Here is a 15,159-nt window from a genome sequence, read left to right on the forward strand (position 1 = left end):
GTCTCTGGCCCTTGGTTTGGGTGTGATTGGTGGGCTTTATATAAAGAGAGAGAGAGAGAGATGGAAATGGACTTGTGAATACTGCATACAGCATTTGAGGGACACTTGAAGTGTGTTGAGAAGACTGAGTAGAACACATAAGTGAGGGAACATGTGGGGAATACAGAGATTAGGATGTGAGGAGTGCATGTTCACACAAGTATATTGGAGGCTTTTCTGCCGTGTGGCCACCCATTGGAGGGATTTCCAAGGAGATCATAAATGGAAAGTAAGTAGTCTACATCTGCATCACCCTCCTATTTATCCTGAGATTCATACCCAAACAGTGGCTACCCTGAACACAGACATATAGTCCTAACTTACTTCATCTTTACAAATTGAAATAATCATACTTTTGTGAAAACTGACATACTGCAACCTATGTATTCAAATTTCTTGTTAGTGCTGCCTAACATATCTGTAATGAGTTCACGACAAGATATTGGGGGGGGGGGTAATAACTCCAGTTTGTCTTCCCACTAATAATTCAGGGGGCTTCTGCTCCCCTCCCCCACTTCCGGCACTCTTGACTGCAGTTATTTATCCTAAACCCTTGCTGGCTACTTGGAAGTATACCTGCTCTGTCACAGTGTTTAGGCCTTTCGTTTTGAGGAAGGTCTCAATTTAGGCTTACCTTTTTGAAAGTTGTCTATGCATGCATGAGAAAGCCCTTTTGTTCACCTCCTGGTGGCAGGTAACAGTGACAGTGGGTGCCATGCATGTTCATTACTTCCGGTGTGCCAGCAAAAGTAGCCTTGGCCAAATTTTTCAGACATGCCCTAACTCTCTAAGAGAGAGAGAGAGAGTGTGTTCGTTTTTGTGTTAGCACCGGTGTCCAATTTTTCCTCATTTGGCAGTAAGTGGACAGTATTATGCAGCCCAAGGCAAACGTTTTTCTAAAGGTCAAAAACACGGGTACCTCCGATGTACAAGATGCACATGACCAAATAGTGCAGAGTATTGCGTTCTCTTGGATTAAGTCTAGTAATGTATACACTCCTTCAGATTGTTTTTTTATGCCTTGCAAACAGTTTATGAGAGCACTATACTTATATTGATTGAAACACCCGTGGTAAGACATACAAAAGGAGAAAGAACCATCTACTGTAATATACTATAGCAGTAGCTGTGTGTGTTTGTGTGTATTTTGGGCAGAAACTACACATTCAAATCACACCAAAATTGGCACAAAAACAGCAAAAAATTTGATGTGAAAAAAAAAACTTGGTCCCATCACGATTGAAAAACTTTTACTATATTTAATGAGCGATCACATTTTGAGCTCCCCCCACCCCAAAAAAAAAAAAAAAAAAAAAAAAAAAAAAGCTGCTCCTGAAGCCCGGCATAGGATCTCCGTAGGATTTTTTGCCCAGAGGTCGAACTAAGATAAACTGGGTTCCATTCCCGAAACTGCAAATAACACGATCAATTGGTTAGCTACAAAAAATCGAAGCGACAACGTTACACAAGAACAGCATATAAACGCGAGAGCCCTCCGCAGGAGCAAGTGCAAGGGGTCCGAAGGGCCCATGAGCACTTGCAGAAGTCTGTCACCGGTATCTCTTGGTTTTCCATCTATGATAGCGTATTTATGTACATATATATGTATATTATTATTCTTCCTGCCTTAAACAATTTTTTCCATCTAAATTCTTGAGGTGGGAGCTGATCTGAAACAGGTATACCGTTGACTGGGTTTTACTATCTTGTCCATGCCTTACTTCAACTGTTTGTGTGCTCACACTTGACCTTGTACATCTTCGAAGTCATCCATCTCATGTATGCCTTTTAAAGTAGCAACCATAGTGAAAGTTTCAGTGAAGGAAAGAATGATGTTTAGGCACTGTACTGAGGAAAAATTGTTGGTGGTGTGGCCTTCAGACTTGTATCTGAATGTAAGCATGGTAAATAATGGGGTGAAGTTGCCCAGCAGCAGTCCGCCATCCCCCTTTTGGGGGAAATGGAAGATCATTAACTTCAATACAGTGACTTTCTATACTACCTATAGATGACCACCCAGTTTAGGAGAGATTGTTATAACTTATGGGTTTGATATCTTCATTAATACTGTTCATGCAAGAGGCCTTTCAAATGGTAAGATCCTGCGGATATAGCAAGCAGTAAATGTACGTGGCAGCTTTGGACTGAATAAGATATATAGGTAACCTTATTCTCAGCCGCACAACCCTGTCCCTTTTGAATTACCTTTTACAGCACAGGGAATATAAGTACAGCAAAGTATATTCATTCTTCTCTGTCCCCAAAGAAATGTGAGAGTCTGCTTAGACTTGATTCTCTGTACTTGTGACTGAGGTTTCTACCCAAGAGGGATGGTTATGATATACATTTATAGAGAATGAATGTGTTATGCTAGGCGTTTTTAGGTTGGCTTCCCGTCCTAATAACACCTAAGATATAGCTGGGATCCCTTTCTAGACCGGAGCTTAGACACAGTGTGAAAGGAACAGGGCATAAAAACACAGGGCAACAATCTTGCACTTATATTACCAAATTCTGGATACAGGAAGCTAGACTCTGTCCAAACGTAAGAAACTGGAATGGACAGGTGTATATAAGTTACAGGTCTCTCGCAGGATACCGATGGACTGACAGACACTGCACTTAAGGGAAGATGTGACTACTCTTTGTTCTAGGGCCGCTTGTTCTTTATAGTATTTCTATATGTCCCGCGTTATACGCTGGTTGTGTCTCATCACTTTCACTATAGTTCGGCGGCTCAAACACTGTCACTGTACTTTACACTTGTGCAGTCACTTTCACTTTCACTCACAGGCAGAGAAATCACAGTCACTATGGGGATATGGGGCAGGGGAGCGGGCCAACCAAGGGGGAGGGGGGCTTACAGGTGGCGGCCCAGTGTCAGCTGCATCCCCTCAGGTGTCTTTTGTTGAGGGGCCATGGGACTATCCGTGGGGGAGTCGTCCTCCAGGATGGGATGTGGTCAGGCATGGTGAAGGGCCCCGCACTGGAAGGTCTTGGTATGAGGGTCTGGCCCTCGCGACTGGGGCCGAAGATTCTCTGAAGGCGCTCCTGCAGGCGCCCGATGCGGGAAGGGCATCACTCCTCCTCCAGACTGGAGAGGTCACACCCTGGGATGCTAGGGGCGACGTGGAGGCCCCGTTGGCTGCGGTCTTGCTCCTGCTGCTTCGCCATCAGGGTGGGGCTGCGGAGTTGCAGGCGGCAGGAGTCCAACAAGGGTTGGTCTCCCTCTGGCGCTGGCTGGATGGAGTGTAACCCCGGGGTCAAGATGGTTCCTCTCCACCAGTCCTGATTGGAAAGGTGCTCCTCATGGAGGCTGCCTCGGTAGGGGGAGCCAAGGGTGGGACTTGCTCTGCCACCAGAGCAGGGGTGTACCTAGAGATCTGGGGGCCCAGGGGGCTAGGTTCTTTGCGGGGCCCCCTTCCTGGAGGGGTGCTTCGCAAAGAGCCCAGCCCCTCTAATTCTCATTCTTATCTAACATCTCAGCTGGGATTGTCGGGATGATAAGTATATATATTTTTGAATATTAATAAAAAAGCTTATAAATTTTTAAGGCTTTTGGGGGCCCCCCTCAATTGGGTGCCTGGGGGGCAGTTTCAAACAGCTCCCCCCCGCCCTCAGGTACGCCACTGCACCAGAGGGGCAGCGCGAACAGGGGTCTCCCTCAGGTAGTGAAGTCAAAGGGGGTGAGGGGCCTTTAGGGTGCCCCTCCCTGGTGCCTACCGGCCGTTGTTGAGGTCCCTTGGTCAATGGGAGGAGGGCTGCTACAGGCCGTCCCTGTCCCATCGGTGCGGCAACTGGCCGTCACCGGGGCCCAACTTCCAGGGTCTCCCTCGGGTTGAGTCACAGGAGGCGAGGGGCTTTTAAGGCATCCCTCCCTGGCGTGGCTACTGGCCATCGCCGAGGTCCTTTGGGCAATGGGAGGAAGGTGGCTATGGGCCATTCCTTTCCTGTCGGTGCAGCAACTGGCTGTCACTGGGGCCCGACTCCCTGACGGGACTGCAGACGAAGTGCAGCTGCCAGCCATCATCTGCCTGTGGGCGCGGATACCGGCTGTCACCAAAGTCCCATATGAGGGGCGATGTGTAGGCGAAGGGCAGCTACAGGCCATCCCTTGTTTACAGGTGTGGCTGCCAGCCATCACGGGTGTTGTGCCCCTTGAGGCAATTGCAGGAGAGAGGGCATACTGTTCTCTCCCCATGTGTGGCAACTGGCCATCACAGGTTCTGTGGGGGTGGGGGAAAGCACCATGAGTGGCTGCTGGCCGTCTCTTAAAAGCGTGGCTACCGGCTGTTGCTGTTGCATGGGTAAAGGCCGTAGCTTTTAAGGTGCGGCTACTGGCTGTCACTTGTGCATGGCTACTGGCCGTTGCAGGGGCACGTCTACAGGCCATTGCTTTAAGTGTGCGGCTACCGGCCGTCACTGGGGTGCTGCCTGGAGCTGTGTTTCTAGCTCCACCCCGATCCTGATGCAGGCTGGGTCAGTGAAAGGGTAATGCACCCGGACTCAGATGTTCGTGCTGGGTACATTCCGGGGAATAGGGATGCGGCTGTATGGGACTTACTTCCATATCGCACGGATGTCATGCATGCCCTACTTACCCCTCCATTCTCGCCTCCTGGGGGTGTCGTGATGCCTTCCGTTGTCGTCATTTCACCACCGTCGTGGTGGGAAAAGTCACGTCCCTGTGCTTGGATGTAGTAGGTCTTGGTGGTGCTGGTGTCGTGATCTGGGATCAGGTGTTGGAGGAGGGTGATCCATTGGGTGGTTGGTCTGTTCTCACCAAGCTGTGGGGTGTAGGTTAGGTAGAGGGTGGAGGGCTGAGAAGAGGTGCAGAGGATCTGGAGGAGGTGGTGTAGTCCATGGATGCGGCACTTCCTGCCGCAGACTGGTGCCCAGGTGGCGCATCTGACTCTCATGGCAGTGGGTGGTTGCTCCTCCGGTGGTCTCAGCTGAATGCTGGTGATGGAGGCGGGGGTGGTGATTTTATGCTGGGGAGAGACACAGGTGTTTTCCCCAGGGATAGGGGTGAAAGGAGATTTTAGCTGGGCTTGGTGTAGTCTGAGGGTGATGGGGATGGTGTTGGGGGTGATTAAGTCCAGTTTGGGGGGTGAAACAGAGGGGGTGGGGGATGGGGTTGTGGTATATCTGACGGGAGAGCGCAAGAGGCGACCGGATCGGGTGATGGTGGTTTTTAGGGAGGGTGTAGGTGGCGAGGTAGGAGTGCTGCCACATGGTGCTCTGGTTGTGCATGGTGTGAGTGACCGGGGTGGGGATTTGGGGGTGGAGGGGGAAGGTGAGGTGGTGATGGGGGGTGGCAATGTAGAGGTAGGGGTGGTGGAGGAGGGTATAGGAGTGGGTGGTAGTGTGGGTGTTGTGGGCGGTCTTGGCATGCAGAGGCGGCGTGGCGGGGTGGCAGACAAGGCTGTGTAGGTGCTGCCTCGTGGTGTATTTTGACTGCTCGTGGTGAGGTGCTGTGGTGGGCGGCGTTTGGGGCGGGGGTTTGGGGATGGAGGAGGGAGATGAGGTGATGCCGGGGAGCAGTGATGTGGTGATAAGGGTGATGGAGGATGACGGGTGGGCGTGTGGGTGGTGGGTGGTCTTGGTGTGCTCAGGCGGTGCGAGGGTGGCGGGGTGAAACGTGAGGTGCTGGGGTCGAGGGAGGCGGTGACAAGGGGGCGGGGGGTTGGCTGGGGGAAGGGATTTGCAGCAGTGGTGAGGTGGGAGGCGAGGTGGCATGAGGGGCGGAAGTTGAGAGAGTAGGCAAGGATGGGAGGGAGGAGGAAGGGGTGATGTACCAATTGTAGGAGTCAGGGGAAGGGTCTGAGGCAGCGAGTGGCGGTGAGGTGGTGTGGGGGGCTGGTGAGGTGGACGGGGGGTAGGTGGTGGTGTGAAACGGGTGCACATGACGATTTCTGTATGTTCGTGGCGTGTTATGATAATCTATGATCACTTGGTAAGGGTTAGGGATGTGGGTGACAGTGTAGGGGCCCATGAAGCAGGGGGATAGTTTGTGGGGAATTGGGAGCTTGGCAACCATCACAGAATCACTGGGTTTGTAGGGGTTCGAGGGGGTGGCATCAGGTTGGAGGTCCAGGCTGTTTTGGAAGTGGTGAAGGCACCGCTTGAGATGGTGGAGGGGGTCAGACATGGGGGGCGTGGTGGGAGGCTGTAGGTGTCGGCGTAGTGGCAGGAGGAGAGGGGCCTCCCCGAAAATCCGCTCGTGAGGGGATATACCGTCTTCTCGGGGGCAGGAGTTGATTCCCCACTGGACGATTTTAACGTGCAGGCCAATTGTCAATTCTTCGTCTCCTCGATTCTAGTCCGCACTTGGTTCATGAGAGTGTGGTGGCTGCTCTCACAAATCTGTTCCCCTGTGGCCAGTATGGAGAGGAGTAGGAGATGTGGTAGCCGAATAGGTCGGCTAGCTCTTGCCAGATGTTGCTGGTAAACTCAGGGGCGTTGTGCAGGGCCTGTGGAATTCCAAAATAGGGGAATACATGGAGGACAAGGGCATCGGCCATGGCCACGGCATAATGCTCTTTTGTCGGGCACGTGATAAGGAATTTAGAATATGTATCTACAAAGGTGATGATGTAACGGTACCCGGACTTAGGGGGCAGGGGCCCCACCACATCTACTGATAGCAACTGCCAAGGCTTGTGGGTAGTTATGCTGCCTGATGGGCTGGCAGTGCAGGTGACATCCTTGCCTAATGCACAGGGACAACAGGACTGGGTGACTTGCTTGGCCAGGCTGCTGGGGTTAGGGGTCCAATAGGTGTCGTTGAACACGTGGAAGAGCTTCTTGATACCTAAGTGGATTCCATTATCGCGTGGAGATGCTTCATGGTGTGTAAAGCAGTGTGAGGGTTGAGGAGGATTTGGCCCAATGGGGTGAATAAATTGTCACCCTGTCCGTGGAGTTTGGCAAATAAACGGGGTGGAATCCAGGGGGGGCGGTCCTTGTCATGCCACTGTTGGAGGAGCTCCGGCTTGGATCGGATGGCACTGAGGGGCAGGCGCGAGTGTGTCAGCGTTAGTGTGGAGCTTGCTGGTGCGGTAGGCGATCTCACCATTATATTCCTCTAACGTCTCCCTCCACCTAATGAGCTGGGCATTGTGGGTGTTGGATTGCCGCAGCCATTGGAGCGACTGATGATCTGTGATGATGGTAACATTTGTTCTGGAAATGTTCCAAAACCCAGATGATGCCCTGGCACTCCTGCTTGGTTGCGGCGTAATTCTTTTCAGCCTGGTTAAAGGTGTGACTGGAGCAGGCGATGATGTGTTCTTGTCCCTCCTGGACTTGGGCGAGGACGTTGCCAATCGCGATCAGGGAGGCAGTGCTTGGGAGGGGTGGGGGAGGGTTTGCAGGTGCACAGGGGTTGTGGGGGATTGGGGAAGGAGACTGGTGGCTCATGAAAGTGAAGTTGCTGCTTGTGGCAATTGATGGTTGTCTGTAGCTTCCGTAGGAGGTCCAGTCCCAGATATCCATCGTAGGAGTGACAAGCTGAGTCGAGCACGATGAATTTGTGCTGGGTAGAGACTTTCTGGTGAGTGTCAGTGCATAAGGCCCAGGTTTCCCCATGAATGGGTAGGGGGCCATCCCCTGTGTCCACGAGATGAGTCGACGTAGGGAAAAGCGAGCCAAAAGCCAATTTGTGATGGGAGTAGAAGTGACAATAGAGGCATGCTCTGGCTGCTTCCGTATCGGCCAGAAGCCTTGCTTTAACCCCGTACAGTCTCATCTTATTGTAGACTGGGAGGCGATATTTCCGAGAGATGGCCTGTGCCACTGTGGGAGGGTGCGGGCCTAAATATCCAGTTGCTGTGGGATCTCCTTTTCCTCCGGCTCTATTTCCCTGAGATCAGTGTCTTCCTGTGGTGTAGTGTCGTCTTCGGGGCCCTCATTCTCTAATGAGGATACCTTGCGTTGGCCTGGTGTGTTTGATTTACATCGGGCTGCTTTAAGCTGCTCCTGGATGTCGTAGAGTGGACACCTGTGGCTACAAGTGGAGAACTCCCAGGGATTGAATGTAATTAAATTCTGGTTCTCCTTATACGCCGGGCGCTTGTTTGTGGGGTGTGCCCTAGGTAGGGTTGGTGTGGATTGGTGGTGGCTGAGGCTTGCTGGGTGGGGCTGGTTTATTCGTAGGGAATTTGCTTACTACGTTGATTTGTTGAGGGGTGAAGTGGGAGGTCAGGAGTCGCTGTATTAGCTGGATGTCCTTGTCCAGATCTCTCATTGGGTCGTGTATGGTGAAGTGTTCCTTGACCATACCGGGGAGAACTCTGAGCAGGCTGTTAAACGTGTGCTGCTCCTGGGTTTCCGTGTCAGCTTCTGGGTGAGTGGCGGTGACGAGCCGCCTGGCCTGGATGAGAGTGTCATCCAGGCTTCCGTCGTATGTTAGGCTGTCCAGTTGGGACAATGCCACCACTCTTCCTAGGGATGGTGTGATCGCTTCTATTACGATCTTGGTAAAATTCGCCCATGTTAGTTTGGGGACAACTTTGGGTGCAGTACTGGCTGCTGCCTTGCCCAGAAGTGGTAGGCTGACTGCAATCTTCTGTCTGTCATATTCAAAGCCAATATCCAACAGTGGCTTGACTATGGACAAGTACGTGTGAATATTGTACTGCTCCTGATCAAATTTGGGCAATTGTACATGCAGTTTGGTTACCATTTTGCCGATATCCCTGTTTGCTCCTCTCTGTGTTTGCCCAGGTCAAGAACCACCGCTGTCCACCAGCATTGTGCTAGGCGTTTTTAGGTCGGCGTCCCATCCTAATAACACCTAAGATATAGTTGGGTTCCCTTTCTAGACCAGAGCTTAGACACAGTGTGAGAGGAACAGGGCATAAAAACACAGGGCAATAACCTTGCACATATATTACCAAATTCTTGATACAGGAAGGTAGACTCTGTCTAAAGGCAAGAAACAGAATTGACAGGTGTATATCAGTTATAGGTATCTCGCAGGATACTGACGGACAGACAGACACTGCATATAAGGGAAGATGTGACTACCCTTTGTTCTAGGGCTGCTTGTTCTTTATATTATTTCTATATCTGTCCCGCATTATACACTGGTTGTGTCTCTTATCACTTTCACTATAGTTTGGCAGCTCAGACACTGTCACTGTACTTTACACTCATGCAGTCACTTTCACTTTCACACGCAGGCAGAGAAATCAGTCACTATGGGGATATGGGGTAGAGGAGCAGGCCAAACAAGGGTGGGGGGGGCAGCAGCTCACAGATGGCGGCCCAGTGTCAGCTGCGTCCCCTCAGGTGTCCTCTCGTTGAGGGACCATGGGACTATCCGTGGGGGCGTCATCCTCCGGGATGGGCTGTGGTCAGGCGTGGTGGAGGGCTCTTCACTAGAGGGGCATGGTACGGGGGTCTGGCCCTCGGAACTGGAGCCAAAGATTCTCTGAAGGCGCTTCTGCAGGCACCTGGTGAGGGAAGGGCATCGCTTCTCGGGACTGGAGAGGTCACTCCCCGGGGTGCTAGGGGCGGCGTGGAGGGCCCGTCGGCTGCGGTCTCGCTCCTGCTGCTTCTCCATCAGGGTGGGGCTGGGGTGTGGAGGGCGGCAGGAGTCCGACAGGTGTTGGTCTCCCTCTGGCGCCGACTGGATGGAGTGTAACCCTGGGGTCAAGATGGTTCCTCTCCACCAGTCCTGGATGGAAAGGTGCTCCTCGTGGAGGCTGCCTCGGTTGGGGGAACCAAGGGTGGGACTTGCTCTGCCACCAGAGGGGCAGCTCAAACAGCGGTTTCCCTCAGGTAGTGAAGTCGAAGGGGGCGAAGGGCTTTTAGGGCGCCCTTCCCTGGCGTGGCTACCGGCTGTCGCCGAAGTCCCTTGGGCAATGGGAGGAGGGTGGCTACAGGCCATCCCTGTCCTGTCGGTGCGGCAACTGGCCGTCATAGGGGCCCGACTTTCAGGATCTCCCTCGGGTTGTGGAGTCACAAGGGGCGAAGGGCTTTTAACCCCTAGGGTATGCAATTCTCCAGCCTCGACTGACCTCCAGGATGCAAAAACAGGCCTATTTTTCGACTTTCTCAAAGGTTAAAAGTTTTATGCCCGATTTATAGAGCTTAAATTTACACACCTGGAAACGTAAACCCCACCCTCCCAGACCCAATAGTTACCGAGCTATGGCCCATAAAAGTTTATAATAGTTACCCGTCACGGCCCCGACGAGAAAGAAAGTATGCCGCTTGCACCTGTTTTCTTTGCAAAAATACGTAAAAAAATCACCAAAGTCAATTTTTTTTTTTTTGGTGTGTATTGATGTTATAAACCATTGTAATGTGCTTAGAAAAAAATAAAATGGTGACAACCCCCCCAATAAATATGATAAATAGTAAAAATTATCCTCCCCTCCCCATACCTCCAATCCCCTACCTCCCCTTTCCTTCCCTCCCCTCCCCTCGCCTAACTTCCCCTCCCCACTTCCCTCCCCGCCGAGCTGTCAAATCTAGCTAGGGAAAATGGTCATGAACCCCCTAATAAAAATATGATAAATAGTAAAACTTATCCTCCCCTCCTCCAGTCCCCTCCCTCCCCTCCTCTTTCTTCCCTTCCCTTCCCTCCCCTCGCCTAATCTCCCCTCTGTCCCTTCCCTCCTAGCTGTCAAATCTAGATAGTTTTCGTTTTGTTTCTTTTAGTTTTTAAAGGCTCCAACATGTTTGCAAGCGTCGGCATAAAAGAAAATTTCTTTTTTGAGTGGGTTTTGAATAAAGACAGCTAAAATAATTGTGGTGTGCATATCTGTATGCAAAGACACGAATAAATTACAGGTAATGATTTAAGAACGCGCCATAAAACGTAAAAAATACACAATATTCGAGGCTGGGGAGGTAAAGATACCACATGCTAGGGAGTTGGGGTAAGGGAAGGGGGTTGGGGATGGTGGTGGGAGGTGGTAAGGCCAGGAGGGGGAGTATAGGGATGGGAGGAGACCACCACAAGACACAAAGGAAGGGCCCCAGTGGAGTACAGGGACATGGAGGGGGAGTAGGGGGGAAATACCCTCCCCCAGTCATGGGGGGATCCACATGGGAGGGGGGGGGATGCATGAGGAGGGTGTGGGAGTGGTGATGGTGGTGGTAAGAGGGGTGGGAGGTAGGGTAGGAACAAGGTAATGGGGTAGAGGGAGGTGGGGGGTACACCCCCCACCGCCTGGGTCCCCCCCTCCGGTGTGTCCAACACTTAGTTCTGATTGGTTAGAAGCCATCTGCGTCACAGTTGAGGTGGAGCCAGCTGCTGCCAGTTTTTTGTGGATGTTGCACAATCGGTGCTGCTCGTCCTTTTAGAAATTGTGCAAAAAGTCCGATTGATGAGATTAGTACTTTAACCCCTAAAACGCGGATCGTCGCGTTTGCGACGCTCGGCCATAAGGGCAGGACGGCGGGTCGTCGCGTTTGCGATTTTAGTAAATTTTGAATAACCGCGGGCAAGCAGGCTCCAGCTGGTATTGTCTATCAGTACCACCACCCTCTAGCTACAACTAGCATACTTTACCTTTGTACTACTGACCTCAGTTGTTGCCAAATATCGCGTTTTCCCCCTGTACCCCCCCCACCACGGCCCGGCCAGCCTGGCTGTGATACATGGCAGCGCTCTGAGCGCTCAGAACTGTAAATCTGCGATCTCCTCTCACAAGCAGTTTATGCTACTAGGAAACGCTTGTTTCCCCAGTTGTAACACTAGCTTTTGCCTCTGTTTAGCGTCAGTTTACTGCAGGCTTTCAAAGTGAGATTATGGCGAGTTCTAGCTCTTCCCAGTCAGTGCAAGCGGCCGACAGGAGCGAGAATAAAGTGGCGGACGTAATGCAGAATAAAAAGCGCGCCGTGGTGATCTTTTGGGAAGTAATATGATTGAAAATAATGTAGTATACATGTTTTTAGCTGTGAAAATGGAAATGTTTGTTGAGTGACGGGAAGACCGCCACCACAGTGCATGTCGGCCGTACGCTCCGTTGATTTTAGCCTTATTTTCAGTGCTTATTGTACAAATACGGATTCCTAACTACCTTTACGTTGTAGTATAAAGTTTACTGTGACAGAATGAGGCTGTGGTAGAGGGGAAACTGGGTTGCTGGAGGTGTGAAAGTGAAAATTTGGTTACCCAACTTTGCAAGTCTCCACAAGTCCTTGGGTAGTCCACGAAGGCTCAACACCTGTCTCTGGAGAAAGCTGAATGTAAGTACTATCTGCTATACCAAGTATAATGTTCTAGGGTTAATCTCTGATTTTTGGCGAATATTTTCCTACAGGTACTCAGACCGCGATACAACCCCGCCACTCGGGGGGGATCGACTGTAAACACCCGCATTTTAGGGGTTAAGGGTTAAGGAGCCCCTCCCTGGCGTGGCTACTGGCTGTCACCGAGATCCCTTGGGCAACAGGAGGAGGGCAGCTACAGGCCATCCCTTTCCCGTCGGTGCAGCAATTGGCCGTCACCGGGGCCTGACTCACTGACGGGACTGCAGACAAAGTGCAGCTACTGACCATCACCTGCCTGCGGGCACGGCTACCGGCCATTGCCGAAGTCCCGTATGAGGGGCGATGTGTAGGCGAAGGGCGGCTACAGGCCATCCCTAGTCTACTGGTGCGGCTGCCGGCCGTCACCGGTGTTGTGCCCCTCGAGGCAACTGCAGAAGGAGAGAGGGCATACTATTCTCTCCCTGCGTGCAGCAACTGGCCGTCACGGGTTCTGCAGGGGGGGGGGGTACTACAAGCAGCTGCTGGCTGTCTCTTAAGGGCGCGGCTACAGGCTGTTGCTTTTAAGGTGCAGCTACCAGCCATTGCAGGGTCACGGCTACAGTCCGTTGCTTTAAGTGTGCGGCTACCAGCCGTCACTGGGATGCTGCCTGGAGCTATGTTTGTAGCTCCACCCTGATCCTGTCGCAGGCTGGGTCAGTGAAAGGGTAATGCACCTGGACTCAGATGTTCGCGCTGGGTGCATTCTGAGGAATAGGGGCGCGCAACTATATGGGACTTATGTCCATATCGCACAGACATCACGTGCGCCCTGCTTACCCCTCCGTTGTCACCTCCTGGGAGTGTCGTGATGCCTTTCGTTGTTGTCATTTCAGAATGCAATCATATCTACAGATTTATAATTATAGTGGCGAAGTGGTGTAGTGAACATTCCAGTCAAAGTGGCAGCCTTAGCATGTGCATAGGTTTGATTCCTCGTAGACCAAGGTTATTAGAGGTTTTTAATTATGTAATGCCACAGAAAAAAATAAAAATAGATAGTCATGTATATCTCTAAATGCACATGATTATGATAGCCTGGCCTTTGGCCCCTACACCTTGGAGTCTGTTTTTACTAAGATGAAAATAATCAGACTGCTGGTCATTAAAATTAAACCAAATCTTAAATACCTTGTTCTCCTCAGGCTCGTGGGCGATGGGCAGGTCGACCAAACTTGGATTTGATTGCCAAGAAGTGCAACCTGGGAGACTGGTTCCTGATCTACCACTTGGGGCGCAACATGGAACCCACTGTATATGGAGAGTTCCTTAAAGAATTCGCCAAGGAGCTTGAGAACTCAGTGTCTACACTCGAACGCAAACCCATGCTAGTTGGCAGTTAATGACAGTCTCTACATTTGTGTGAGGATTTTAGATTGCTTTTTTGTTTTGTTTTTTTCCATAATGTGTACTACAGCTCATTTGTGACAAAAATTATGTTTAATAGTGCTGTATGTAATGATAAGGTATGCGTAAGTCAAGTTTTTCTCTGTTAGTGCATTTTTTAGGGCATACTGAATATTTGGAAGCTCTGAGTCTGTGAAATAAATTTCCTGAAACATCACATAAATACCTTAAAGCTATGAAAATTATTTATGCATTCATTTAGGTCTCATTTGTTTCTAATTGATAACAGTCAATGATACTGAGACATGCATTTGCCCGTACTGTTACTGAAATTTTCTTACAGTATCATTAATTGTTTTACTATTTTTTTTGAAGGCCAACTTGTATGACTTAATGTTTTATATTATATGATACTGTTCTCATTCCTGGACGATGCATGCATGAGTATAAAATTTAAGTATGAAAATGACAAAATGATGTATGGTAGAAGTACTGCTGTTATACTGCACTAGTAAGTGCATGTTGTTTGCAATTTATTGTCTTGTATCAGTGTTCTTGACTTAGGTTTAAGTATCACAGGAGTAAGTTAAGGTGCTGTTTAAATTCATGAATAGCTAAAAGATACCGGTATGTCATTTGAACAATGTAAATGAACATGACACTACATTTCAGCTATGTTGTTACTGTTCTGAAGGAGTCTCTCCTTGCTAGCAGAGAACAGATTCACTGATCGGTTTATCATTATAGTTGCTTCCTCTCGTGTTTCTTACAGTGTAGACTGCTCTGTTGTGGAACAGGAAAGAGGAATGTAATGTTGTAATAAAGAGAAGAGTAGAGTGAATAGGAGCTAGAGATAAAATGGAACAGAAGAGCTAGGATTCACATTGGCAAGGAACAGCACAGGGAGAGGAAGAGTGTAAATAAATTAAGATTAATGAGAAAATTTTGCTGAAGTTTGTTGTTCCTTATTCTCACTTATGTGATATATAATGTTCTTGGACATATACTTGTATTGTATACATATTGTATTTTGTACCTTCTTTATTTCTTATTGCACATAAGCATCATGATTTAATTTCAATTCTTAACTTTGTACGAGTTCCCTTAGTTAGGATGTTAGGCATTCTCAGAAGGCTCAGTCTGTTGACATATAAGGACAGAATATTACACAAGGAGTTTGCATTTAATATGAAATGCATTATACATATCAGATGTTTCTATTTCATATGCTAATTTCTAATAAGGCATATCATTGCCTTCATATGTCATAGATAGGGACAGCACTATATTATAATTCTTTATTTTTTCATTAAGTTATGATTAATTTATAGTTTCAGAAGTGCAGTTTAGGTCGTTGTGGCGAGTTTAAGCAACTTATGAATATACACCTGTGAATTATATGTACCTGGTGTTCTAGTGGTTAGAATGCGGTAGTTGGAATGATAACCTTCCATAGGTTTGATCCCCAAAAGGCTTTTGTCATGTAATGCTGTCAAGGAAAGTAGG

The 15,159-nt window shown here is 49.7% G+C and overlaps 1 protein-coding gene across 2 annotated transcripts in view; it reads left to right on the forward strand.

The window, feature by feature from the left end:
* Positions 1-13,851, forward strand: part of LOC145415737 (innexin inx2-like) — a 196,438-nt gene extending 182,587 nt beyond the window's left edge. For both annotated transcript variants that reach the window (XM_080284970.1, XM_080284969.1), the window contains exon 4: positions 13,452-13,851. In XM_080284970.1, the coding sequence (XP_080141096.1) occupies positions 13,452-13,649 (198 nt within the window). In that variant the 3' untranslated portion in view covers positions 13,650-13,851. The remainder of the gene's footprint in view (positions 1-13,451) is intronic.
* The last annotated feature ends 1,308 nt before the right edge of the window (positions 13,852-15,159 follow it).

Source organism: Coenobita brevimanus, chromosome 103 (assembly GCF_032717465.1).
Source record: "Coenobita brevimanus isolate Jiangsu-jjx chromosome 103, ASM3271746v2, whole genome shotgun sequence".
Classification (NCBI taxonomy): Eukaryota; Metazoa; Arthropoda; class Malacostraca; order Decapoda; family Coenobitidae; genus Coenobita; species Coenobita brevimanus.